Source organism: Aquila chrysaetos, chromosome 13, assembly GCF_900496995.4.
Source record: "Aquila chrysaetos chrysaetos chromosome 13, bAquChr1.4, whole genome shotgun sequence".
NCBI classification, from domain to species: Eukaryota; Metazoa; Chordata; class Aves; order Accipitriformes; family Accipitridae; genus Aquila; species Aquila chrysaetos.
Genome location: NC_044016.1, coordinates 4,418,132 through 4,445,826, shown reverse-complemented (window position 1 = coordinate 4,445,826; position 27,695 = coordinate 4,418,132). Strand labels below are relative to the sequence as shown.

General features: G+C 43.4%; 2 protein-coding genes across 7 annotated transcripts in view; one reads left to right on the top strand and one right to left on the bottom strand.

The window, feature by feature from the left end:
• The first annotated feature begins 385 nt into the window (after window positions 1-385).
• On the top strand, window positions 386-11,385 carry PCARE (photoreceptor cilium actin regulator). 3 transcript variants are annotated; one of them, XR_003926287.1, is made up of 3 exons: window positions 386-4,458; window positions 8,588-8,985; window positions 11,177-11,385. XR_003926287.1 is itself a non-coding variant. In XM_030034910.1 (2 exons), the coding sequence occupies exons 1-2, from the start codon at window positions 689-691 to the stop codon at window positions 8,715-8,717; spliced, it is 3,900 nt and encodes a 1,299-aa protein (XP_029890770.1). In that variant the 5' UTR covers window positions 386-688; the 3' UTR covers window positions 8,718-11,170. The 3 variants fall into 3 exon arrangements, 1 of the variants encoding a protein (XP_029890770.1); XR_003926288.1 differs by lacking the exon at window positions 11,177-11,385 and adding an exon at window positions 9,886-11,170; XM_030034910.1 differs by lacking the exon at window positions 11,177-11,385 and having other exon boundaries at window positions 8,588-11,170.
• A 7,068-nt stretch (window positions 11,386-18,453) lies between these two features.
• The window catches only part of TOGARAM2 (TOG array regulator of axonemal microtubules 2), a 53,381-nt gene continuing 44,139 nt past the window's right edge, over window positions 18,454-27,695 (bottom strand). For all 4 annotated transcript variants that reach the window (XM_030034911.1, XM_030034912.1, XM_030034914.1 and 1 more), the window contains 2 exons: window positions 23,379-23,465; window positions 18,454-21,112 (listed from right to left, as the gene is read on the bottom strand). In XM_030034911.1, the coding sequence (XP_029890771.1) occupies window positions 20,868-21,112; window positions 23,379-23,465 (332 nt within the window). In that variant the 3' untranslated portion in view covers window positions 18,454-20,867. The remainder of the gene's footprint in view (window positions 21,113-23,378; window positions 23,466-27,695) is intronic.

Sequence of the window (27,695 nt, the reverse complement as noted above, 5' to 3'; positions counted from 1 at the left end):
ACAGGCATCTCTAACCCATTTGATTTCGTGTCTTGTACTCTCCAGTGGGTACGTACTCGGTCAAGGTCACCTTTCTCTTGGTTAAGGAATATCTAGTGGCATTTACGCACCTGTTCAAATAGTTTTCCTTCAAAAAGGTTTCAAAATACAGTCTCTTCCTTTGGATCTCTGCATTCAATTGTATGTTATGTTTTTGCAACAACGGAAAAAAGGAGGAACAGGTACGAAGTCCTTTTGCCTCCCAATATAGTGCAGAAAAAAAAATCTGCCTTTATAAATACAACACGGGTGCTGACTGGCTGGTGCCTGCTTACCCTAATGAGCTTAAAATCTTATTTGTAGTGGACATCTGTCAAGACAGAAGTGAGGCACACAAGTCCTCTTAATCCATTAGCTCTAAATCCAGCAGAGCTTTCACACTCCCTTTTTGAATCAAGGAAGAAAACCTGAGTTGGAACGTACAATGGAACAGTGCACAACTTCAAGAGCAGATCGTAGGCAGTAAGCACGTGAGATTTCAAGGCAAACAACAATGAAAACTGACAAAAAAACTGGGATCGTGATGGAAAGCTCATGAGAAAAAGGCCAGTCTGCAGTTCGGGACGAAACAGTGAGTTTAATTCTTTGTTGTGTTTTCCCCAGTTCATCTGGATTTTTAATCAAAAATAAAGCCAAAGACGGAGAAAAGATGGGCTGCACACCTTCTCACAGTGAGATTGCTAATACTATTGCAAGAAGTGGTCTTAAGGCTTTGAATAAACCCAAAAGTATTTTGCGTATTGATCCAGGAGAGAAAGGAATCCCTCTGCTGGTTAAAGGTTCATCTTGCTACTATATTGATGAATTCCACCAATATGAGATCCAGAGGAAAGAAAAGGAGGATAAACTATCAGAGGAGGACAAAAATGATCATTTGCAGTTATATTCCAAGGCTCATTCAGATCCCCTGATTTCCAGGGAAGACAAAAAAATTGAGAGGACAGCCACAGATGCTGAAGTCGTTATGTCCGAACTGATTGAGTCTCAAAAACACATCACTGAGGCCATACAGATCAGAAAGCAAAGCTCCTGTGAATCAGAAGCATCAGCTTTCATTTGGGATGACAAGAATGAAAGCAATGCAAAGCAAATCCCAAAAAAAGGAAAGAAGCAAAAAAATCATAAGCTGGCAAAGCAAGGTCGACCTAGCAAAAGTAAAGAAAAGTCTGTTTTGGCCCCGTGCGAGACAGAGAAAAAGGTAGATTTCCCAGAACTGCTTGTTAAGGCTCATCAGAGTGCATACGCTTACTTAAATCCCAACCTCTCCAAGTATGAATGTATACTTCACATGGCCAACCAGGCTACCCAAACTCAGCTCTTCCTACAGCAGATGGTAACCTTTTTGGTACTTCGCTTTGATGAAATCAACCAGCTCTTGGAAGAAATTGCCAATGATGGGGAAAATCTTCTCAAAGATGTAGGTGGGAATCTGGCATGGCCAGCAGAAAAAGGTGATTTGAAGGAGCACCCTGATCTCCTGCAACAACTACTGCAGTACACAGTCAATAAAATGCAGTTACTGAGTGGGACACTGGCCTCCCTCACCTCCGACGCCCTGCAGGAGACATGCAGCTACCTCCAGTCTGCTGCAAGCACCTTGGAAGGAAAACTGAAAGCAAAGCAAAGCTTTGATGAGCGCCTGCTACAGACGGTAAGGCTGCTTGAAGCCTCAACAGTGGGATCCTCCCCGCCCCAAGGTGATGACAGGACTTTGTATTCTGAGGACAGTGGCATTGGCGTGGACAATGAATCCCTCAAAGAGTTCAGTGCTCTCAGCCAGCATGGAGGACAAGCAAGCTGTGATTCCTGTGCACATGGACATCTGTCTCAAAAGCATGCCAGAACAGTGGAGCACGTGCCTGATGGGACAGCGTCACCGGGCACAGCAGCATCCCATGACTGTGCGCTTGAAAGGCATTTTAAAGATATATTTTATTCATCTGTGCAGAGCAGGGAGGTGACTTCTTGTCAGGGTGGAGTACCAGGAGGCATTTCTACCATGCCCCAATATGCAAGCTTGAGCAAAAGCCGTTCCTATAACTCCTTCCAGTCTGGCTCTACTCAGGAAGGTGAACATTTCAAAATCTGTGAATCAATAGATTTTCCTTCTGATGATGATGATGATGATGATGAGGATGAAGGGAGCACCCTGGGGGAGGATGATGACAACACAAGTTTATCAGAAATGGGGAAGGATGTTCTTCCAAGGAGGTCCCTATCTTCGCCTGCACTTGCTGATAACACACAAAGGCAGTCCACCAAGAGGACGGAGAACGCAGAGACAGAGGAGATTATTCTGAAGATGAAAGATGCCATCAGTGAAAAAATTAAGTTTGTCCCAGCTAAATCCAGGCGTAAAGAATGGATAGAGGATGAGAGTGGAAGAGCAGTCCTAACAACAAGGCCCAGTACAGCAACAGGCAGCCAGAAAACCTTCAGGAAACAGCAACGGTCCAGGTCAGAGGAGTCCCTCAGGAGCCAGGCAGAGGACCCGACCCTCCTAGAGCTTCAGAGAACTCAAAAAGAGCTCAGCAAAAGGCTGGAAATGTTTTATGGAAAGAAGGATACAGATGACAACCCAGAGCCTTGGAAATCAAGAACAGCACCTTATCTGCAGGATGAGCAACTTATGTCTAGGTCCTCCAGCAAACTGAAGGCGTGCCTCTCAAAAAATTTCAGCATCCTGCCTAACCAGGATAAAGTCCCTTTGTTCACAGTTGATCAAAATACTGCCCATCAGCTGGATGAAAAAGGAGGCAGGAAGCCTTTAAGAGCTACTGTGCCCACCCAGGAGACATCAGGAGGCAAAGAAAAGGAGCCTCCTGGAGCCCAAACGCTCAGTGGCAGCAGCTGTGCCCCCCGACAGACTGTCAAAAAGCTTATCGAAACATTCAGTCCTACTGACGACCTTGTAAAAGATGCACCTTTAAGATCTTTAGGACCAATAAAGTGTATCAGAAAATTTGGACTTCCAGTCATCCCACCCACCATTCCCTTTCAGAGAGGCCTGGCACCTTTAAATCTTAAGCATCGTATTTCCCCAGTAGAAAACACAAACCCTTCGAACACCAATGGAGTTTCTTCTGGCTTCCCAAATGCCTTTCCTCCTGCACCAGCTACAGAATTAAGCAAGAAGGACACAAAGGAAGAGACTGGTGAAGACATTGAGAGCCTGCCACCACCACCACCTGAAATGTTAATGGACACTTCTTTTGACTTATCTGAGCCTGAAGAAACTGCAAGAATAGAACGAAACTCTTCAGAAGATGCCAAAAAGCCCACCAAAACAGAATTTCATGCTACTAAGAGATCACAAGTTTCCCCCAAAATGAAAGCCTCTCTTCAGTCCATTGACTTATTGCCAAGTAAAAATATCAGCGGCCCCAGTGCAATTGCTAATAAAGGTCTAAGGAATACTGGAGCAGGGGACGAGAAACTGCAGAGGTACTCTCTGGAGCTGAACCCTACCAATGTGCACATCCCTACCCAGGAGGAGATATTGGCAACCCAAAGAAAAGAGGCTGCAGATTTGTACAAGCAAACACATAAAATTATTCCTCTTCAAAATCCCAGTGGGGTTTCAAAACCACACAGCAAAAGCTCAGAGAGCAAAGAGCCCAATTCACCTGCGTCTTCAGTGCAGTACCAGAAGCACGGTTCTCCCGACTCGCTCAGGAGGAACGAAAAAGGCTCAGCATTTGCCAGGAGGGTCTCCCCAACGAGAACTCCTCCTTCTTCTCCACCAACTGAGAAACGGCTTTTCAGCCCCCCAACACACCACAGACACTCTCTGCAGGCTTTTAGCAACCCGCAGCAGAGCTCACCCACCACGCAGAGGAAACCCAGTCCCCCCTCTAGCCCCAGGGTGCCCAGCCCACCCTTGCAGAAGAAGCTGCCCTCTCCGCCACCCCAGCGAAAACCACTCAGCCCTCCCGCGGGACACAGGCAAAGCTCGCCGACGCCGCACCGGCTCCTGGGCTCCCCAGCCTACCGCCAAGATGCAAGCCCCCCGCCATTCCCCACCACCCCCTCCCCACCAACCTCCCCATCCCGCTCCTACAAGGGGCCAAGAGCTGGGCTGGATGCTGGGGACGAGCACCAGCTCTCCTCCTCCAAAAGGGGCAGCAATGTCCGTTCGATATTTTGCCCCGCCACCTCTTCCTTATTCGAAGCCAGACCTCCACTGGTACCCACCAAAGCCGCTGTGGAGGCGACCAGCCAGCCTGAAGCTTCACAGATTTCCCAAAAGAGCAGTCTGCTTTTCCGGCAGCCCGGAGACCGGACTAGAAAGCTGTCCCTGAGTGCTGCCAATCCTCAGCCTTTCGTGAGGAGAAGTTTCTCTGACCGCCGACCGGGGGTCCAGTTTCGTCTTCCAGCTCCCGTAACAGCTGGCAGCGAACCTGCGCTTCACCAAGCAAGGTAAGAAACCTTCCACTTTAGGCTGAGAAAGCAGAAGTATAACATTGCGTTGGCTTTCTAAACTCCGATGGGAATTTAATGTCGTTAGAGATTTCCCAGAAAAGTGGCCTGTTCACATACAGAACAGCTGGCTGGGCAAAGTTAGCACTGTAGTTGAACTAGATGATTCTTGTGGATCCCTTCCAACTGAAATTATTCTCTTCTATTATATTGCCCCAGATTTCAGTAGACTACCAGTTTGAGTAAAGGGAAGAGTTAATTTTCCATGGCTTGCTCAAGCCTTAGACTTACACATCTGCTGTGACAGGCACCCCAGGGAAAATTCAGTGTTGGTTTCATGGCACAGAACTCCCCTTATTTGCATGGGGGCTAAAGACATCCGCATTCAATTCCTAAAAGATCTGAAGTAACCCTCAGGTTATAAACATCTTTAAATAACCATGAGAAGGTAGGCTTGGACCGAGAGGAAGGGTATCGTTCCTAACATCAGCCTCTAAGCCAGTAAACTGTTCAGCTGAAATCTGTATTAGAATGTTTCAAATCAGCTGGCAAGAATGACAGACAGATAATGTGTAGGCAAAGATCTGTATGGACATAATTATAGCTTGAAATTTTGAGCTGCTTGTGTAGGCTTTCAGGTCTGGATGCTGATTTCAAGTCTGATGGGTCCCAGTTTTCAAAGTGGAAAAACCTCCCATGGCTAATGGAGATTCATTGCTCTGAAAAAGTCAGTTGAAATAAATTGAAGCATCAACATACACCAATTCCAAGTTTGCAAAAGCATTGATGGCCATTGTTAAAAAATCTGGGCTTAGCTTTAAATTTTCTCTACCACTTAAAAAAAAAAAGAAATCACAAAACCAGCCAGGAAACAGGAATGGGTATTTGGGAATACACAAAGATCAGTGTAACAGCCTAGAATTACAAAGTGGTGTTATTCTAGTTTCTTAGCATCTTAGGATGTTTAAGTCTATTAAGCTCTACGCTACGCAAGAGGATTAAGACCCTTCTCAGGTAACCTTTCCTCATGTGAGGAGCACTTTTACTCTTGCCACAGAACAGCTGAAATCACATGAATCATCCCCATGAGTAGGGATTGCAAGACCAACCCTAGCAGGAGTTAAAAATCACACAAGCACTCAACGCGTTGCGAGTACAGGGACAGTCGTGGATACTGAAGTCCCCAAAGGCAGAATAAGGACCAAGTTTCCCACGCTGACAGTAGAGGAATGTGCTGAACCAAACATGCAGAAAACAGTGGGAAATGCAAACCGTTTTGCATTCCCAGTTCTAATATTGCATTATATTCTGACATTTGAAGATTTCCTAAAAGTCCTGTATGTTGTTGCTGGGTTTTCTGTTCTTGTTATGTACTGTGTGAAGTCAGCATTGTCTACTCCAGTGCCTGCTAGCAGAAATAAATGTTTTCAAAAGAGGTTTTATGTCAAACCTTGCAAGACAAAAGCCCTTGGCAGCTTTATGGATCAATTTTATAAACAGTCTATTATAAATTGTTAGCTAATTTATGCTTCAATGGGGTGTATTATCTTTCTATTGTAGTCTGTCAGAACATAGAAAGTAATATAAAAAAATAACTGTAAATAAAATCATCCCCTTAATGAAAAAAAAAAATATATCCTAATCTTATGATATATAGCATTTTGGAAGAACTATATGTATCCTAAGCCAAATTCAGCTTACCATTTATACAAATGGACATCAAAAGTAGTCCTACTGAGTTAGTCCAAATTTATATCAATATAAGCAAAAGAGAAATTTATCCCATTAATTACCACACGCACTGATTTAAGATGCAATATGCTACTGTGTGTTTCCCTATGCTTAAAATAAGCTGCCTTCAGTAAATTTTTACAGACCTTGCATTGAATGGCCTAATACAAATACCACAGCAAATGTGCCAATGGCCAAAGAAGGACCATTTTAGGAATTAGCATGTGGCAAAAGTTCCGAGAGCCCCTCGCATCACTGCTGGTCATCTTCCACTGAGGACTGGAGCGGTTGCCACAGCTGTGAGCACCACATCCCTGTGCACAGATGCTGACCCCTGCTCTTATAGCAGATGCCATAACAGACAAAGCACCACACTCTGATCCATCTTTCCCCTTCAAGTTCATTAAACATCCAGGGCTTCCTCTGCTTTGCAATTCATTTAGCTGACAGAGGGAAATTTCAAAATGTCTCCCTAAACCAGATGTTGTATACCTAAACCTGCTCATTCTGGTCATGTTTGCATCTGGTCTCAAATTCACAAGCTATTCCCACCCAGCTGTCAATCTCCTTTCCTCCATTCCTTCCGTTGCTCTACCTCTCCTCTCCAAATATAACAATGCCTTTTTTTTGTCCGTGTGGGGGTTTTGTGTGTAACTAGCAGCTTCAAGCACTAGTTGCAGGAGGGAGGGGAGACAGAGTCAAACCTGCAAAAGTATCACTCTTTTATAGGTAAAACATTTTGAAAATCAGTGAGTTAGCCAGTTTCTCCCATACTCCCAAACTCCAGGATAGATCCCTCCACTTTTTCCATGCCCAATTAAAACATCCATTTGCTGAGAAGCAGATTGCTAAAGATAATCTGGCAGGAGCCTGTACAAGCAACGTGTTCCTCATCAGGCAGCTGAGTCCCCTCTCCCACCCACCCTATTTTAGCAGAAACACCAAAAAAAAAAGGCAACTTCTAACTCATTTTGCTAGCTAGCATTGCCAGGCATTAAATGTCAGTGCTGTGCACAGATTTGCATGTCTCCTGCACCCTCACTGCTCCCCTACAAGGCAAAAAGCGCTCCTTTCCTGAGCATGTCTCCTGCCCATCCCATGCTCTAAGAAGTATCAGGACTTAAAATATCGTTACCCCTAACTAGGGCTGGAGCTAGAGCTTTTCTGTTTAGTCTTAGGGTACCTGGACAAGCGTTTCAGGCTCAGGTTTCAGTGCTCAAGTCAGTACAACCGGCTCCCATTTGGACAGCCTGTGGATGGATAGACTGGGCTAACTTTGCTAGTTTCTAAGCTCGGTCATTTGACAGCAATCAGCAGTTATTGGCATCTTATCAAGGCATAACATGTACAATTGCTCTGCTCACAGAAATCTTGTTAATCTGTAATAGGACTTCTGTGTATGCAGTTAAATGAAATAATATTTCATTGAGACTGCTAATCTCCCAAGAGGTAGAGCAGAGATAGAAGATTAAATGCTATTGCCTTTAAGATACTCTTCAAGGAGGGCTCAAGAATGGATTGGGTTGACTGAATCAGGCCCAAAGCAAGTAGCCCGAGTGAGACCTTCTGCAGTTGGGGGTTATTTGAATCTGGATTAGTTTCATGGCTGGTTGCATATCACAATCCTCTTCATTCGGCAGTTCAAATCATTAAAGTCCTAGCAGTCAGAATAAGAAAGTAACAGCTTGTCTGTAGTTGAAATCTAATTCAGTTTAGCAGTTTATGTACTTAAAATACAGTAATGATTCCCAGATAACTCTGGAATATTTCCCCATATTGAGCTTAAGCCACTTTAATTAGTTACAGCAACACAGGGCACATTTCAGCACGAAGGCCCATGGCGTGAGATATTGATGACTAGCTCCACTGCTATAATCAGTCTTGATTCATAAAGTCCCTGTGCCCCTAGAGATTGCCAATGCGACCTCAGGAACATCATTTATACTTTCTGTGTCTCAATTCCCCTGTCTCCAGAGTGGCAGATTTATACCACCAGAATACCCATCCCACAGTCATGTTGGCATACTCAGAAATCACTGTAACCATGCTAAGCAGATGCATAACAGAGTTAAGACCTTTTCTCCAGGAGTCTGGAACAAGACTTTTCATTCAAATCTGTCTCTACCTGCAAGTGAACCCAGATTCACACTGATCCCCTGTTAAACATACAAAACACTAGCTTCCCAAGAGAGTTTTTGGAGGGGACAGTACAGTGCATTTGGCATCACAAGAATAAAATCTGGATGGTTCATATAAAGAGCATGTATACAGGAGGAAACAGGGAATGACATAGTATTGTGCAGCATTTGTGCTTTGTGGGTTTACGGGGTCTAATCAGCGCTGGTTTTAAAAGTCATGATTCATTAGCCTCTTAACTTAAGCATCTTTCCTTCTGCAGCTTGGAGGAGAGCCCTAGAAAAGCAGGCGACTCTTGGAACAGCCCTTGCGTTCCTGAAATCAAAGAGTCCAACAGATCCGCTTCCCACCCCGAGCTCTACGTTGTGGGCCAGGGGCTGCAGAGGGACTGACAGCAGAAGCACCCACGAAGGCAGAGGCACGAGCAACACCAGAGGCCCCAGAGGAGGGAAGCAGCCTTACCCAAGCCTCCAAAAACACAGCTTCATTTTTTCTCGCAAGGAAACAATATGACGGCATTGCATCTAAAAACCCAAACTGGCCCCAACAATCTAATGAAATATCAGCAGAGTGGTAGCCACCTGCTTCTGCTTTGGATTGCATTTTATGGTTTAACTCGAAGATCTACGCTGAGCAAAAGAAACACTTTGCTGCAGCTGGGTGAGTCTGAGGCAAATTGGTTTGATAAAGACAGGACCTGTAGCCAAGTCCTTTGTTTCACTGTTTATCTAAAGGGGTTCAAAAACTATCAGAAATTATCATTATTTGACATATTATTTATTCAGGAGGCATCACAGTTTCAGTTATGTAAAAAGTGGCTGTTGTGACATTTCCAGCGGAGGAGGTAAAGTCCTGGACCAATTGAGTTTTACTGCAAAAACATCAATGCCTTCAGCAAAGCCACGTCTTTACACTAGGTATTTACCAACATGCAGAGAGAGAATAAGGTCAAATACAAGTTAAAGCACGATAACCCCTTTTAAAGGAATAAAATTAGGGATCTTATTCCTTCAAAAAGGCTTTGATCTTCTAAATCACCTTTGATTATCATGTAATCTCATCACCTCTAGTTTCCAGGGTACAAGGCTTAATCCTGATTAGAGTAGTTTTGTAATAGCCCAATCAAACAACATTATAAATCCTGAGGCACCTAAGGACATGTATCTTTTTCTTTTTTCATAAAAGAAGAGAATGCTACAATTGAGAATCCTGTTCTCCCCAAAACAGGTTTATATTCTTTCCGATTTATGCAGTTTGAGGGGATTTATTGTAATTTCACCGAAGAGTCTAGACAGATTCTTGTTAATAAAAACACAAGTTATTTACAGTCGATTAATGCTAGGCTTTTACAGCACTCACTGGAATACAGGTTCAGAATTTACTGGATCTTGCTCACCTAACTAATTCATCACCACAATTAAGATGCAACTTCTAATTAGTGTAACTTTAATTAATTTAATTTGATGTGTTTTCATATGCAACTTTAGTACAGAACAAGATCCAGAAAAAAAGCCATTTGCAGTCCTATTTTGATAAGAAAAGTTTTAATTTTTCCTACAGTTTTCATGGTGTTGGTATCTGGGCACTTCACTTTCACACAGGATTTTTAACCCTTCCTGCCCACCTTCATGATGGGGGAACTGAGGCTCATCTTATGCTGTACAAGGAACACCTTTGGATACTGAACTCCTGAGTTTTAGTCTAGTGCCTTAATCACAACCATCCTTCAATAAGCTCGGTGCCATTTTACACCACAGACACAAGGAAACCTTAATTGTTATGTTTAAGGTGGGGGTTTGAATATAAAGAAGTAACTCGCCGTGAATAGATGCTTTGGATTGTCAGGGGTTTGTGAGCTTGAGGTGGCAGAGCAGCCATACCCATAGTGAACAGCAAGGACATGTCAACAGATCCACCTTGTAATCACACAGGCAGATGCACCATCCCCTATCAAGTTCAAAATCACCGGGGAGATACTGCAAAGATCATCAGCAGAGCAAACTCTGCAGGCCAGTCTTCTCTCTCATTAGAAGTGTAGTTCTCTCCCAGCTGCATAAAAATACAAATACATTTTTGCATGGATTTGGGGGTTGTCTGTTCTGCTGGCAGTAACCACCCAGAATAGAAACAAACCAGAAACATGGCAGCAGAAAACCAGTACTTTGCACACCTAAATGTAGCTTTGAAGGTGAAAACATAACAGAGTGGGAGGACAGCTTCTGCTCAGCTACTACAATCATTTTATCTCTTTATGGTTTTATGCTGAAATTTCCCAGCATCCATGATGGGTGATAAGAGAAAGTATTTATTCATACCCCAAGCACCAAATTCTGTGGTGGAAGAGCTACACCAGCACATGGAACAACACTTCAGCAATCAAGCTGGAAACCTCCTCACACGTCTGCTAGCTGGACATGGAGTCAGCCAAAGCCTCTTTCCCCAAAAACCGGGCTCCCCTGAAGATGTGGTACATGAGTCGGCATCCTACCACAGCATCTCCCCCAGCTTTGACTAAGGCCGTGGTCGTCAGGAGGCTCATTGCAAACATGACCCCACCTAAGCACTGCTGAAGGACTCTGATGCTGCCCTGAGGATGCTACAGCAAACTGAGCGTTGTATTCAACAGAGGTTCTCCAGGAGCAAGCTATAAGTTTGTAACATGAACTCATGACTACATATAGCTAACAGATTCTCTTCAGCACAGTTAATGTACAGGACTCTTGCAAATGAGGTGTTTACCCTCAGTTGTATTGCAAGAATGAGATTAAGAGTAACTATAGTATGCAGGAAATGATAGTTTGGCTCACCACTGTTTAAAAAAAGAAAAAAAAAAATTTTTTTTTTTTTACAGGTTTTTTGGACAACGCTTCCATTTTTCATGAATACAACATTTATGGAATACAATTGTTTTATAAGACCATACTCAACTTTAAGGTTTATTTTTTACGGATGTAAATAAATCAGAGTTTTTATATGCAAAGTATGAGTTTGATGTCTCTTACATTCTGTATGCAACCAGCTTAAATCTTAGCCCAATGTTATACTATTGATTCCTTCCTTACTGCACGGGCTAGTGCCCTGTGCTATAAAAAGTCCATTTGCTTCCTTTTTCCCCACCCCAGCACAAGCTTGTCTAGTTTTGTGTTTTACTGGTCCATCAATTGATTTAGGTTGCATTTCCATTAAGCAAATACATCTTTTTTAGGCTACAAGATCAAGCCTGGACACTGACAGACCAGAGCATACATCAGCTGTGCTTCCACCCCTCCCCTGCCCTGATATAAGCTTGAGCTACCTGGCAATTTTGTACTCGGTTCAGTAGAGCTTCTATGTACAACCACAGCTAACTCAAGCACGGGGTGGTGGGTTTGTCCTAAGGGTTAAAATCAGAGCGCACCCGCTGCAGTGGAGTCTCATTGCAGAGGGGTTGAGCACAGAGTGAAGCAATATCAGTTTCCCAGCCAGGGTTTCATAGCTGCCAAAACGGCAGCTAACAGCTCTGTGCTGCACTTGATCTGCAGACCTTTAACAAGCTGGCAGCTGCCCTTGCTTCCAGTGACACTGCTCAAATCTCAAACCCTTAAGGGACTTGTCATTCCATACCCTCAGCATCTGAAGATGACTAGAACACCGAAGCACTATACACCCTCCAGTTGCTTTATTTGACTTCAAGAACTACCTCAGATACTAGCATTATGGTTGAGAATGCTATGCAGGCTATCAACAAAACCAGTGTATTACAGTGTTTGCACTGCCACACCTCTTAACAGCCAAGGCATTTCATAATCATTTATGAAGTTTTATCATTAAGAGGAATATTCTGAGAAGTTATGCCCTTGGCTATAGGAAGGAAAGAAATCACAGCACAGAGATAAAGTAACCTCTTTCTTACTGTCAGGTCTCATCAGTAAGGAACTGCCAACATCTCCTGAAGAGAAATCCTTCTAGATTAGCAAATCATTAATCCTTCCACATCAAATATACTCACTGCCATCATGACTACAGCATGTAGAGATGCATGTTGCAGGTATGAACTTCAAACTGAAATTTTGATCTTCCTGGGCAAGATTCTGAAGGTTTCATAATGTTTGCAGTATGGATTAGGGGCTCACTTCCATGTTGTCCTCAGGTAAAGGTGAAGGTTAATACAAACTCATAACTGTATATTGGATCATCTGAAAATTGGGGGCAAAGATCCCAAGTTTGCATTTCTTGCCCACTGCCCTTTTTGGATGAATAATGAAAATATTAATGTTAAAAAAAAAAACCAAAAAACAAAAAACAAAAAAAAAATCAAAAACCAAACAACAAACCATCGTGGAGATACAAACAGTAAATAGCAGGACAAGGTGATCAAGACCCAGGACCACGTTACCCCTCTGATCCTATTTCTGTTCATCTCGCGTATGCCCGCCTTGCACCTGTCTCATTCCACCATCGCTAGCACAGAATTATCTACAGCGCTCCCCACCCCTAATTGCTCTCCACTTTACTGACACTCTGAATTTCAAAATCTGGCCTCTTACCTCTCTCCGTCATATTCTTTTCTAATATACAACTCTGTGACTGCATTAAGTAGCCCTGGGAGGATTTCTGAAGTTAGACTGTATAGAGTACACCCTTTGTCAAGGTTATTTTAAAGGAGAAAGGGGTGATAAGCCTATCTTACTTCATATGAATCCCTCCTGCTTTAATAAAGTCTTCCTTGAGGCATAGATGAGTTGATTATATAGCAATTAAAGAGAATCTGAAAGCTTTCAATGTGATAGGCTGCCCTTCATTTATTGTTACTACTGCTGCACAACTGGGTCTTTAGTATACAAATGAACCGAAGCTGAAGCCTCAGGGTGCTAACAAAGACCCATCCTTCCCCAGAGCAGTAACTGTAACGCTGCAGACAAAACTTTCCAGGCATTCCAGCAGACATGCAGAGACACGTAGCAAGGCCAAGATGACTCTACAGGTAAAACCTAACCCAACAAATTCACTAGCTGCTTGACTTTTAAACATGACTCTAAGAAGTCAATCTAATGGGGCAATTTCTATCTTGCAGCCTTACCCCCTCTTATAAGTAATATCAGTTTAATATCTCTTACATCCAAACTGGAAATTAAACCTGCCAGTGCAATACATTGGCTTTCTTTTTTTTATTTTTAAAATGTTTTCCTCCACTTTGAAGCTTTGTGTCACTTTGCTTGTAAATACAGTTAACGTGGACAATCAGGGCACAAGGCAATGCATCTCTCTGGACTTTTTTGAATATTGAGGTTTTTATCAATAACCCAATATCCATGCAGATCCTTTCATCTTTATATTTCAGAGAAAACACATGCGTACACATACATGCAGTAATTATCATGAGAGACCTGGCATACAAGTAGGTTTCTATAGCACAGTTTGTCATGTGGATAAGCCAGGGAACAGGGAGCACCAGGAACGCCCTGCTGTCACACAGCGCTCTGCAGCTGAGCAGCTAGTAAGACGCACGTCTCCTGGTACGCGGTTACCTAATTCTGAGTCTTAGACAAATTTCATATCAGTCCACACTGCATAACAACAACAGGTGGTAACAGGGTATCTCTAAGGTGCAAAATAAAGAAATAATCTAGAAAACACCATGGACAATTAAAAAAACCCCCACAATACTACATTCTTCCCATTGAAAAACTCAGTAGTTCAGAACTATTTATCCTACCAATGGCCAAGAGAAGGAGAAAGCACGTACTGCATCTCTGAGCTCTGCTAGCACAGGCAAGTCAACGATTTCCCGTTTCCAGCCCCACAGAGTTCCCCTGACAGCCAAAAGCTAGATTAAGCTTTTCCACAGAACAAAAGCCACTGGAAACACCACAGCACGAGTGCAGTAGGCATTTAGATGCTTGGTGTATTCCCAGCTTCCCTCGGCTGACCAATGGCTCTGCAGCCTGTCTACTCCCAACACACAATGAAGTTTGTTGTAACCTCTTCAGAGGTTGTTTACAAAGCAGCAAAAAATAGAAAAGTACTTCTTTAAATAAACAGCATACTAATAACTTTAAGAGTCCTTTGACAGGTTTAATTTAGACTCGTTGCAGCGAAAAGGAGATTAGGACTTGTGTGAGCTTCTCTATTCTTCAGATGATGCTTCCCAGGAGACTGATATACTCCACAAGTACAAAGCAACAGCGCTGGGGCTGACCACCTCCCACCCACCCATTTGGGGATGACAAGCCGATCCTGCAAAAAGGTAAGCAGAAATGAGCACAGGGCCCAATGGATCCAATTATCTCAAGTTTTCGATCTCAAATTTTCTTTCCCTCCTAAATTTGCATAAAACTGAGCCAAGACCCAAGCTATATCTAAATTTAGTTTTGTAAGCCAAGCACTTACCAGTACTCCAAAGCACCACCACGAGCACCATGCATCATCCACGTTTGTTTATTACCATGTTTGAAGACTAAGAAATGTTTCTGGTATGAAAGAGCAATGACTTTAAGGAGAGAAAAAAATGCCACCCTTGAAACAGCGGGTGCGCAGGTAGGTGTAAAGTTTCACTGCCTTTACTGTGATGTATTAAAAAGATCTGAGAGAATATTGGGGTGGGAAGTGGGGTAAACAGGCAGTTTATTTCCTTAATTTTGTCTCCAAGGAAAACCCAAAAGGACACATTCACTGTGCTGGTAATGACAACCCTACAAGCTCACAGAGCGTTCTTCCCTGCAATGTGCTACCCTGCCTGGGCTTTACTAGGCTAGGATTAGATCCATAGCTAAGCAAACACATGCAGCCACATAGAATAGATTTTTTTCCTTCAGAAAGCCTAATTAACACATTACACATGCATTTTCTTCTGTAACATCAGAAACTGGCAACCATGCAGACTTTGCTGTCAAAACATTACAGTTTGCACTGGGCTGTGAAGTGTTTTTCCCTAAGGCAGAGGAATAATGGCAGCTACAAATTAAAATGTAAGTTTAAAAGATTCAAATTATTATGAAATGAAACTGTTAAATAATTTCTTAAAAGGTAGCATTGTCAATGATCACGCAGTCCACCAAGAGTCGGAGCTGAACCCAGAAGTGCTTGTTCCAGCTATGCAGGAATTCATTACGCTGGCAAGCACTGGCCCATGGCAATAAATTATCACATAGCTCTGGGCTGAATGGCACGCCGGCTGGAGTATAAATAGATTTGAGAAACCCTTCTCACCTGTTATTGGCTTCACGGTCAACTCGTCCTTCTGCAAACAAGTTACAAACAACACTACTTGTGTGCTGTCCTGGGTAAATACACATATATATGCTTTTTCAAAAGCAGTGCGTGTTTTCCCAATGAAATATGTTTCCTCTTCTTACATACACAATTGTGATTGAAGACAGCTATGAGCCAGAAATGACTCAGATTGCAAATGTGCAAAGCTTCGGGATTTGGACCAAGTTTTCTTTGTTCAGGTCTATTGTGAGCACAGAATACATCTAGTTAGAAAACTTCATTCTATACAGGACCTTTTGGGTACATTGTCCCCCAAACATGTAAATAAATGGCACCATTGTAATGCCAAATAATCAACAGCAGCAGGAGATGACACAAAGAAGCCATGGTAAACGAGGAAGAGGAGAGGCCCAGTGAGGAAAGGATATGGTGGGACAGTTTTATTCCTTATTGCAATTGCACAGAGGAAGATTTTAGGCCAACACTTACTGGGACAAGAGCAGTCTGTAAGTTTGAAAAAAAATAGCTTCCTACAGGTGTGAAACATGAATTATCAGCCCTGGGCAGGCCCAGAAGAGAGGTATGGTGTTACCATTACCTTCAAATGGAGTATTAATTGCAGAATCCCTGGGGAATGAAAGAGCAGTACCTGCCAGCAGCTGCCAGACTGCGCAGTGACGTCCCACAGCTGCAGAGGTCCAGCCTGCAAGGGCACCTACCACAGCCATGGGCTGATTTAGCTGGAGGGCGGCTGTTCCCTGGGGAAACAGGAGCACGTTTTGTTCGCACTGGGTGATACTGAAAATAAAAACCTGCCAGAATAATACAGCAGTCAAAGCAATAGGGATCCTAGTACTGGCACAATTATATCCATATGAAAGTCGTCTTATTAGTATAGCCAATTTCCCTTCTTGAAATAACACGTACTACTATTCGAATATTTGCAGTGACAGAAATGTGTCAACACTGAGGAGTTTTACAGCCCAATATATTACATACCCTGACAGTATACACAGAGGAGGACTATTGTGTAGAGAAAGTGTCTCCATGCATAGACGAGTGCGTATAGATGTGCATGTGTCCGTAGAGAAAGCTGGAGCAGCAGCAGTCGAATCACAAGGGACGTGAAATTTCAGGCTCTGCCTGAAAGCCTGGGCTTAACCGCAGTGCTGGCCGCTGGGCACGTACGTCCTTTGCAGGACCCAGCAGCGGGTAGTGACAGACCTGCGCATCCCGCAGCCTTCACTGCAGTCTCCAAAGGGGACGGTTTTTCCTTTCTGCTCTCAAATGCAGCAGAACATGCTAAATGGCTGTGAAAGTAGCACAGCCTTCATTTATTTGGGGCACAGCTTTTAACATAGAGAGAGGCTTTACTAGCTCCTTTACCACTGCCAACTGCATTAAGAAAGTACTGGGGGGGCTTTTAAGGATACATGGGGGCAGTTTGTTGGCCAAACAAAGTTACTGGTTTTTTCAGCTAAAGATACCAAGGCACAGTAGAGGCTTAAAGGTTCAGGTCAACTCTAATTTTAACTAGAGTGGTTTTCTCACCTCTGCCTGTATCAAAGGCAGTATCACAGTATCAGGATTCAGTGTCAGCTGTCAGAGATTCAGTAGCAATGCAACCACTTTTATTCCCATCATCACTATTTAATAAGGATGAAAATAGCCACCTCAGTGCAGCCCCCCTCCCTCCGCTTGAGAGAGACTTCAGCAGCTGGTTCCCAAGCCCACCTTTAACCTTGGCAAGAGCAAATTCTACCAGAATCACCTAATTACACTCCATGACCCAGCTGCACCTCTGCAAAAGCAGCTCCCTTCAGGTGCATTCTTCAATTCTCTCCTCCACCTCTCACAGCAGCACCATGAGACAGCATCAACATTACCTTCAGCCTCCACGCCACACTTTGGGACCATCCGTCCTTCCTTGTTTTCCCTCCCTGGCCACCCTCCCTATTTGCCATTCCTTTTTCCATACCATCCCCAAAGTCTTCTTGGCACTGCCAAGTTCATACATTCACATTGCCGCAGGGCTTTGTGGTTGCATTTCCACAGGGAGATTAGGGTCCAGCTAACACATTTGCATGGCACAAGCACTCAGAAGAGCAGGCGAGCCATGCCACCAGGTACTTGCTTTGACTCTTGCTGAGAAGAAAGTGCCCGTTTGAGGAAATGATGAATTTTGCAGACTGGATTCAGAGTACATAGCACCAGTCTCTCCATTCACACAACTTCAGAGGTCTAATGCCCCCTTACACAGGGAGACAGCACAAACCCACTACCTTCCTACTCTGTAGGGGAAGGTAAGCTTTATTCATTCCTTTATGGTAGAAGCCATCTCACCTTTTACCCTCCACCTTCCCTTGATGACAACAACTCTTACCTTCAGCAAGCAGGAGGAACCCTTCTGTGACAGCCAGGGTCTGTCTTGGGGCTCTGGCAGGATGTAGGGTAAGAGTAAGCCAATGTTCAAGATTGCCATAAATTTATTTTGCTGTACTAACTTCTGCGGGTTAGCAGCTGCACTGCACATTAAATGCAATAATTAAATTAATTAAACTGGCCCTGCAAGTGCGGTTTGCAGTCCCCTCTCTGGTGAGACTTCTGTAATCAAGTTATAATAAAAATAAGTTAGAAAAATTAAGTATTTAAATTCTTACCAGTGCCAGAAGAAGATCCAACGCTGCTCTGCCTTCTGTTTGTATCATCCACAAACCTTAGTAGCTTCTTAATAACTTCTGAGATGTGCACCTGTGCAAACATGTGGCAGGAGAGCTCACCTGAGCTGAATCAACGCCTGCCCATTAACCCCTCTGCTTGTCACTGCAGAGAGTCACACTGGCAGCTAAGTTTGATCTTGCTGTGGTAGGAGTGCCCTTCTCATGGGGAAACTGTCTCCGCTGGAGAGTTAAAAAAATAAAACACCTAGACAGAAAATAGGTAGTGGCAGGCAATACTTTATTCTCATTGACTGTGGGGAACAGTATGCATGAAAGCACCACTTGAGGCCAACAGAGTTAAGAAACCAGTTACATGGGTAACTTTTCAAACCTACTTTTTCAAGTGCTATAACTAAATGCATAAAAAACAGGCTCTGGGAGGCCTCATATGACATGCACAAAAGCTTTTTTCCTCCCAAGTGCAGAAACTTCCCCCCACATTCTCAAGAGCCCAAGCACAGCCGAAAAGAAAGTAAAACCAAAGAGCTTTTACTCAGCCCAGCAAAAGCAGCCTGGGCAGAGCAGCATTTATGGGGCTCCTGAGTGAGAGATCTGCAGAGGAAGGAAACAGCAAGAACAACTATTGAGGTAGAGGAAGCAAAACCAGGAGGCCCTCTAGAGATGCCAACCGCTAAAAAAAAAAAAATAAATTGCCTGTTAAAATAGATCTCGGGCAGTAGCAAACTGCAGGTGCTTAATTACACAACATAGTTCAAGGTCTGCTATTTAAACTCATCCACCCTCTAACACTCTCCAGTGTTTCACCCTTAGCATTGGGTGCACACATATAATCTGCGGAGCCCTGTCACGCCTGCAAAACAAGTGCATGCTACCAAGCTTCTGGTAAGCTGTTAGAAAAATTTCTCAAGATGCTAAACTCCAAAATGTTCTAGCAGATCTGCAAGGACTATGGCTTCCAGCAGGCTCTCCAGGATCCCCAGAGACGCCAGTGTTTCAGAGCCAGGTCCCCAGGCTAGGTCACATGCCAAGATTTCAGAGATGAGTTCCTGAGTGCTCCCTGCTACTAAAAGTTGGGAGTTAAAAGCAAAAAGCAGTAGCAAAAAAAAACATTTTAGAAGAGTCTACTAAATAACTTTGCCGCTTTAGTACTGTACTAAGAAGAAAAAGAGATTCCTTAAGAGGTGACCCAAGGCAACAATAGTATCTGGCAAGTTGGAATCCTGTATAGATTTAGACATACCAAACAATGCAGCAAATAAATGTAAGACCCCAAGACCCCTGGGATGGGCAGATCTCCCTGGACTACTCTTTGGCCACCCAGCTTCGTACAAGGTCCTTGTACCTGTCAAGAACCTGTCAAGGCTCTTTTAACCTTCCATGGGCCCAGTGTGTTTCATGCCATTACTGTCCTATTTTTTTTCTCCCCAAAACTTCCATTTTTCTTTCTTTCAAAACTCTGCCAGTATATTGAGGACTATATGAACATAGATCAGGCTGCTCTGTTTTCATATCTGACTATACAGATGCACCAACATCTGCTGCTTTCAGCCCTTCCTCTCTTCTCTCATCATTTCTCCCCTTGTGCTTCCAAACCTTTCTGTGGTGAAGGACTGGCACATCCCTTCCTCACTCTGTTTCCTGAAGCTCAGGTTCAGAAGTGCTTTATTGCTCCGCATATAAGGCAAACCCTTCACTTCTCAAAAGACAGAAAAAAAGACATTTTAAAAATATATATATTTTTAAAAACTATACCTTGTCCCACAATGCCTGCCCACAGCTTAGCTCTCCCCAGCTTCTGTAGGACACCCTTAGCGCACTCACTGCCCAGCACTCCATGTTCCACCCAGCACCCCCTGCAAGGTGGCACAGGCCCCTGCCCCGAGCCCCTCTCCTGCACCTCCTCAGGCGTGCCCCAAGGTGCTGGGAGGCAGTCGGATGGCACCGGTCACCTCACCACAACAGTCCATTGCACGGGGGACTACAGACAAGATGCATCCCCTGAAATGGGAAGAAGATTTCAGTGCAGCTGGGGAGATCTCTGCTGTCATGGGTCAGGGGGTCTGAGCTTGACGTGGACATCTCAGGTATCTGCCACTGCACCAGCAGCTACCAGAGGCTTGTAAAGGGGCCACCCAGTAGCTTGGCACGTATGACATACACTGGCACATACAGTGAGATGCACATCCTCCGATAACCCCATGGCATATCCTCTGGGCTAGCAGGTCCTGGTCTCTCATTGTCTGCTTCCCAAATCAAGCCATCTAATCCTATAACGCCAATGCTTCCAAAGCCCATCTCTTACTTTGTAAGTAAATATATATATATGCACATCTCTTACTTTTTAAGTATGTATATAAATATATTATTTTGCTTTTTACAGTTACAAATTGCATTTACACACAGGTTTTTATTTTTTCGGTATCTATGCAAGCATCTTAAGGAACACAAGCTCAAGATATAAAATTTGGAGAATTACTTCCTTTTATTTTTTATTAGTTTTTAAAACCCTACATCATAATATATAATGTACATATGTAACCGTAAGCTCTGTAGGGTAAATCCTGTTCTTCAAACACACAGAATAAAACCAATGCCACCGCCACATCCACCTTTGCCTCCACTTATCCCACTCAGAACCTCTCCATCAGCTTCCTGGAGCACACCAAGCCTTCACTCAACATTCAGGTCCAAAATGTCGCAGAGGTTTTTCGCCACACACGGAGGCTGCTTGGCAGCATGCTCCTTCAGCCTGGAGCCCATCACTTGGTAGAGGCTATTTGCAAGCTTGGCGACCACAGCCCTGACTTTACTGCTTCGGGTAGGCAGGACCCTGTTTTCCAGGAAGAACCAGAGCGCGGGCAGGGTGTAGCGCTTGACAACTTGGGGTTTCTGAGGATAAACAGATTCCACAAGCACTGCCGGACGAGAGAGACAAGCTTCTTAAAAAACTTAATGCAAACAAGTACCTACCTTTATTTTTGGTTCTTGGAAGCCTTTTCTGGCTAATATCAGCAAGCACAAATTGCCCGATGATCCAGAAACAGGCAACAGTCACTGATCATCCACTGAACAGAACAATCAACCTCTGAGGACCTTAATTTCTCCAAATTAGAGGCTTTACATCTTTGATAGACTTAGCAAAGTGAATCATACACATTTTGCAAATCATTTCACTATCCGCTTCTGCATTACAAATGACAAAAATGTCAAATCACTGTTTATTTCCATTAAGAAGTTGTCTAAACCATCTGCTGAAGATTTTGAAATGCAGCTTAGAGAGGTAATTGAAAGATTTCTAATAAAAAGGATGATTACTTTTTTGTGACCTTTGATGAAAAATGCCAGAAGTCTAATTTGGCAGTTCCCTTTGCTCAGTGGCACACAGCGAACAGCAGTATTATACTACACTTCAAAACTCCAGCCCACAAAAGATGTGTGCTGCTTGACAGTTTTATTAGAAACATCAGTGACTAACTGATGTCTTTGGCAGAATGGTCTAATTTGAGCTTTTTTCCCCTCATACTTGGTGGCTTCTAATGAACAGCTGTTTCAAACTTCAGGATGTCTTAGATAATTACCCAGACCCCATTGCCATGGCATTTGAGCATCTCACAATTTTAATGGCATTTACCCTCACAATGTTTTCTGAAATAGGGGAATAGAGAGGGAAAAATCTTACACAGGGGGCTGAAATTTAACCAAAAAACAAGCATTCCCTCTCATTCTCTCTGAAGTCTGCTCTCAGCTCATTTTCTGAACTATATTAAATACAAACAAAAATTTACTACCAATAGGCTCCTCGCATGGCAGATTTTGCTGAGAGATCAAAATCTGAAATGGTCTGGAGACAGAGTTCTTATTTTCTGTTCAGTGGAAATGTTATGCAGTAACCATTTATTATTCTGTAGTAGAAGGACCTTCATTTTCTCTACACCGTTAATCTAGCATCAGTCATCAACATTTAAACAGCTCCTGAAAGCACCTAAAACCAATTCTGGTAAGCAGGAAAAGGGTTATGGTACCTATTTTTAAATGGGAGTTAATGTGAGTCTAAATGCTATTAAACACAGTGGTCACTATGGAGCTTCAGAAGAGAAAGAGCTGTCTGTTCCCTCTAAATCCCAGAGAGAACATCTGCTCTCTCTAAAGTAGTCCCAATTTATGTTCAAATGCTTTATTTTTTCAAGAGATTAAAATAACTGTAAAATTATATTCTATGTTTATGGAGATTTACTCTATTCAAATTATCTTTAAAGGCCCTTTTACATTCGCTGTGGCTAAACATGCCCTTTTGAGATTCATAATGAAGAAGCAAAGTGTATTAAGCCTTGGATTAAAAGATGCTGGCATAATTAGCAGTGGATTTAGCCCTAATTGAAGCAAGGCTATAAATAGTCTTCTTTAGTATATATTGAGATTATAATTTTTTCCATTCCTTGGCTATTGCTGGACATAGCAAGCTACTATTATAAATCAATTATCAGCTTCATTTGTAGTGTGTTGGACACCGCTGATACAGAAATAGACTGTTTGCACATCCTGAAATGCTCAGAGTCCAACGTCATATCTGCAATACAGGCAGGGAACCTCAGTAGTTTGGGCTGAACCGCCCGCTTCTGCCTCTGCCCCCAAATCCTGCCTTGCACAAAATCCTTGCCTGTAATATGTGCGTTGAGTTTTCACCCACACTATGAGCCCCAGGCTCTGCAGAATTCAGCCTCAAAAGTTTCCAACAGGAAAACAAGAATCCCATGATGACAAAACAAACTGATCCTCAGAAATACCTGTTGCCACAATTTTTTCTAAAGGATGGTTGTTCGCTTTAGAAAAGGGACCTTTTACAGACCTCCATGACCTTTACTGTACTGTCCTTCAAAGAGAAGAGCCATCCAGGGTATTTTTAGCCCCTCTCTTTCCTGGAGGTGGGTCCCGAGATGCGCCAGTGAGATCTCAGCACTGGAGCCCGGGCACCATCCTCATCTCACACACTGCATGTCTCTGCAGCAGCCAGGCAAACCCCTGCCAAATACACCTACTATGTATATTTTGCAGGAGGGACAAGCTCAGGACCTTCTAGTGTTTGATGAGCTACTGCACTGTCTATTCAGAGGCATTTCCTCTAAATATTGTCTCTGAAGGCTTCTTGACTTAGAAGTGGAAATTAGCTGAAGCAGGCGATACCTGAGAGATATTCTGTGACATCCAGCATAGCTTGGCCACTGAGGAAACGCACTCGCTGGGCCAAGGCTTGCAGCAGCAATGTGTTATCTGAAAGAGAAACATTTCTGTCTACTCACTCTTCTGAGGTTATAAAAAAAAAAGGGGGTCGGGGGGGTCAGAGGTAACTGCATTTTTTAAATAAATTTCTGCCATTTTCTAAGTCCTTTTCTTCTTCTTTCCTTCAGGCCTACTTGGGAGGATTTAAAATTCAAAAAGAAAAGCTCTAATTTCACATTTGTAAATACAAAGTTGACTGCTGTACAAGGAACTGTGTTAAACATTTCACATCAGGGTCCTCAAAATTTAAATCACATGTAAGCAGTGAAAAGGTTGTGCGTGCTGGAGCTTTGCGGAAGTGACGTCCTCCCTCCTCTAAGGAAAAGGGTGAGAAGGCTCAGAAGTCCACACATCCATTCACATTTTAAGGATAAACTGGTGTTAAATCTTTAAGTTACCTGTTGGAATCTACAGACAAGATTCCAAGTTACTCTTACAAGAGAGAATTACTGCTCATTGCCAACACCATCCGCTCTTGGGAGCTCTTGTAACATCTCTGAAATCAGATCTTGGCAGAGAGACTGGAAAACGAACTGATTTCCCAATACTTGACAGTCATATGTATTTTAGTTTTTCCTATGCTGTCTGTTGTTGATTTAGGGTCTTGTTTTAATTTATAAACTGTTGCCTGGATTGTTCTGCAAGCCTCCAGTCTTACCACTTCGATAAGTCAAGCAAAGCTTTTCTCGGAGGCAGAATGCACGTGGGATGCGCTACGATACCTCATGGTGTCACCAGGAGTGGCACCGATAAAGCAGGCAACGTACTTCTTTGTGAACCACTACAGAGCTAAATCCTGAAGTGGTTTTAAGTAGCACTGTGCTATTAAGTGCTCCTTTTCGCATGAGATATAAAAAGGAAGTCCCTAATGATCTTCTTGGAAGCGTGCAGTAAAGAACTGATCCTGCTATCCTAATTAAGCTTCTGCTTTGGTAATTACACTTTTCTCATTCACCTTTTTAAACAGACACTTCACTTTTTGCCTCACACTCTTGCAGTATTGGCAGACCCTGTTTCACACTTGCTGTTCCTCCCCAGAGAGTTAACTTACAGCTGCTGCTTTGAAAAAAACACCCTGAGATCTGGAGATCTTGAAGGAGCACAAAATGTTAATTAATCATTAATATCAGTATCTACACAGATTTTCAGGGGAACACTTGGGGTTTGGGTGGGTGAGGGGGAGCTGTTTGTTTGCTTGGTTTTTAGGAATCTAAGTGTATAGGCACTATTCACCTTTCAATTTAAGGGTTTCAAATGCCTTGTGCATTTTGAAACAGTAAAGCTGGAGTCAATAATGAATTTACCCAACCATTACTTTAGCTGCCTTGAGAGACCTAAAGACAGAGGAGCTTTTAATGGCTGTTAGAGAAAACAAGGCGGCAGGCAGTTCAATTCTTATTAATTCAGCTTTAATTCTCTGCACTACACATTAGCTGAACCTGTTGGCCACAGGACACACACCCCAGCATTTGCAATACGAGCAAAAGAAGAATCTGCTTCTCTGCACTCTCATTTTCACTGTGGTGCCCTCTTTGCTATGTAAACACCTACAGGGGAAATTTCCCTTCCCCTCTTGCAGAGGGCTGGTTCCTCTGGGAGCTACTCGGGCTGCTGGCCTCACTCCACACCCTGGTGTCAGGCAGTGGCCATCTGAATGGCATTTCTTTCATGACAGAGGACAGGGTAGGACAGATGTCAGAGGAGAGCAAGATCTATGTCTTGGTCCCATTGCAGTCAGGCTTGATTTGCCGCCATCTACAAGGTGGCTCCCTCAGGTGGGATTAGGGTATCAGGTCACAGCTAATGAATGTGTGGGGCCTTCAGCTGGGGACGTCCAAGCCAATGTCAGGGTTAAGCTAAATAAATGATTCAGGCATTATTTGGAAGCAAATTAGTTTGTTGGTGGGTAGAATTTTGGTCTTGAGGATTGGGGGGATTTTGGGGGCGCTTGGGGTTTTTTTGTTTTGTTTTTACATCGAGTGATCAAGCAATTTCCTCACCAGCTTACATTTTTGCATGGATCATTAAAGGTGACAGATGAGGAAGTCTCACCTAAAACTCAGAATGTGAGGCATGTCAACACAGAGTCTCAGAGCAATAGCTGGGCTCTTAGCTATGAAGCTCAGTGGAGCAATGGGGCAAGACATTGTGCTCACTTACTCTAAGCTAGGAGCGTTTCACAATCCTTTAGAGTTCTTGCGGGGGGGGGGGGGGGGAGGGTGTCATTTGCCACTTGATTTTAAATTGAAAAGGCAGACAATTTTAAAGCATATGGGAAGGTTTCGCTCATGCATTTTCCAGTAGAGCCTTCCTTCCCCCACTAAAGCCCTAGGTGTTGAATTTTGAAATATTTGTGATTCAGTTGCCTGTTTGAATTTTTACAAATGTCCATAAAAATGAGCACAACCAAAAAAATATATCCCACCCTGTTTGCTTGAACCTGTCTCTGGGTAAAGTCAGTGTGATGAGAGACAGATGTACCTCACTCCTGTTCTGACATCTGCGAGCAGGGAAAATTTACAGTGATCTCTCAGAATTGGTGAGAGGGGAATGACAGAAAGCTACATACAAACCCCTGAAGGGATCTGTTTGCCACATCCTCTATAAGCAGGATTCTGCAACTTTTCCCCAACCTTCTCCCAGGCACCACAAAAAAATGGATAAAGGCCAAGAGCACTACAGGTCTCACACCCTTCTCCCCACTTCATGATCAGGAATAACCCTATACTTGGGACACAGAAAGGCAACAGGTCAGCAAATTCACTGAGTTTGCAAAGCAGCTGATGTGGAGAAAGTTGTTAATTTCCCTCTAAGACCTGCCTCTTCAACACTACATTTTTCAGGCATATTCACCCAGTGCTGCATTTTCACAGCTGACATAAATCTGTGTGGCAAGGGAATTTACAGCAGACCTTGGCTATGTAGTTATTTGCTATAGCAATCTTGCCCTATGCAGAACAACATGTGGAACAAGCCATCATTTACAGCTGGATTTATACCTGTTTGTTCTAAAGAAATGAACTTGGCAAATCATAAATTCCCTTTTTAAAAAAGAAGACAAAGAAGAAAGGTGGAAAATAGACAGGACTGGCTAATGCCTATAATGTAGAGCCTTCCAGGAAGTAGTATTGCAGCAGCTCTGATGGGCCAGTGTCCCTTCATGCCAATAGCAAAGCAATTCATTTGGGAAGTAAAATTGGGCCCAAACAACCTCCAAAAATCCCTTTGTCCCTGAATTCTAGCAAAGTTGTACTCCAGGATTTATTGTTCAGCTCCTTCTGTACCAAAGCAGACAAGGAGCACAGAGCCAAAGGCTCCTGGGGCTTTGGGGAAATGCTGGTACATATTCAATCCTGTCTGGGAACTGGTGCGTAAAGAGTGCACCACCACGGCTTCTGGTTACCCAGCTCACCAGTTACAGTTGGCAGGAATTCAGGTACTTTGATATATAGCATAAATGACATGAATGATCTGCAAACCTGGAATCAAACACAGAATCCAAACACTTTATGTGGAACCCGCTTTTCTGTACATTTTAATCAGTGTAAGAAAGTCCTGGTGAACACTTTTATTGATGGCATTCATCTTTCCAAAACCAAACTCCTTGCATCTATAAGTGCGCACACACCAGCTCTCATCTCACATTTCAACAGAAATCAGAGCTGGAATAAACAGCAGATGAAGAGCCCCAGGGACCAGAAACTTCTGGTCACAGCTGCAGCGATGACAGCGGTAAAACAAGTATTGCCAGTGCGCTGCTGAATCTACAGCAGAAGATCAAGAGGGAAATTCAGGCCTGGATTCATCTCGCCAAACTTTAAACACTTCACTGAGGTTTCAGTGGGCAGATGTAAACACCTCCAGCAAGCTACACAGAGCAGCCTGAGTCTCTCTGCCTGATGGAAATGTGTGCAAAAAGAAAACCAGGCAACATCAACACCTCTCCACTAGATCCTTGCAGCTGGATCCTCCAGGGGATCCAGCTGCCTAAAACAAAGTGCATAAGAATACCCTACAAGTCACAGAGAACACTTTCCATAGACTTGGGTGTGGTTTTCAACTGTGTCCCCTGGCTGCAACCAACCCTACCAGCCCTTTCTTCACTTAAAGAGCTACCCAGTTGTCTGTCCTTGTACTCATTGTTGTGAATCATTAATATCAACCATAAAAATAAGGTGAGACAAAAAAAAAAAATCTTAGTATAATCCCATTCTACTTTAC

Bases quoted from the DNA above. Each gene is read 5' to 3' on its own strand.
- PCARE (XM_030034910.1), top strand. From the start codon at position 689: ATGGGCTGCACACCTTCTCACAGTGAGATTGCTAATACTATTGCAAGA. The intron at 4,459-8,587 runs GTAAGAAACCTT...TTCCTTCTGCAG, and splicing joins CCTGCGCTTCACCAAGCAAG to CTTGGAGGAGAGCCCTAGAA.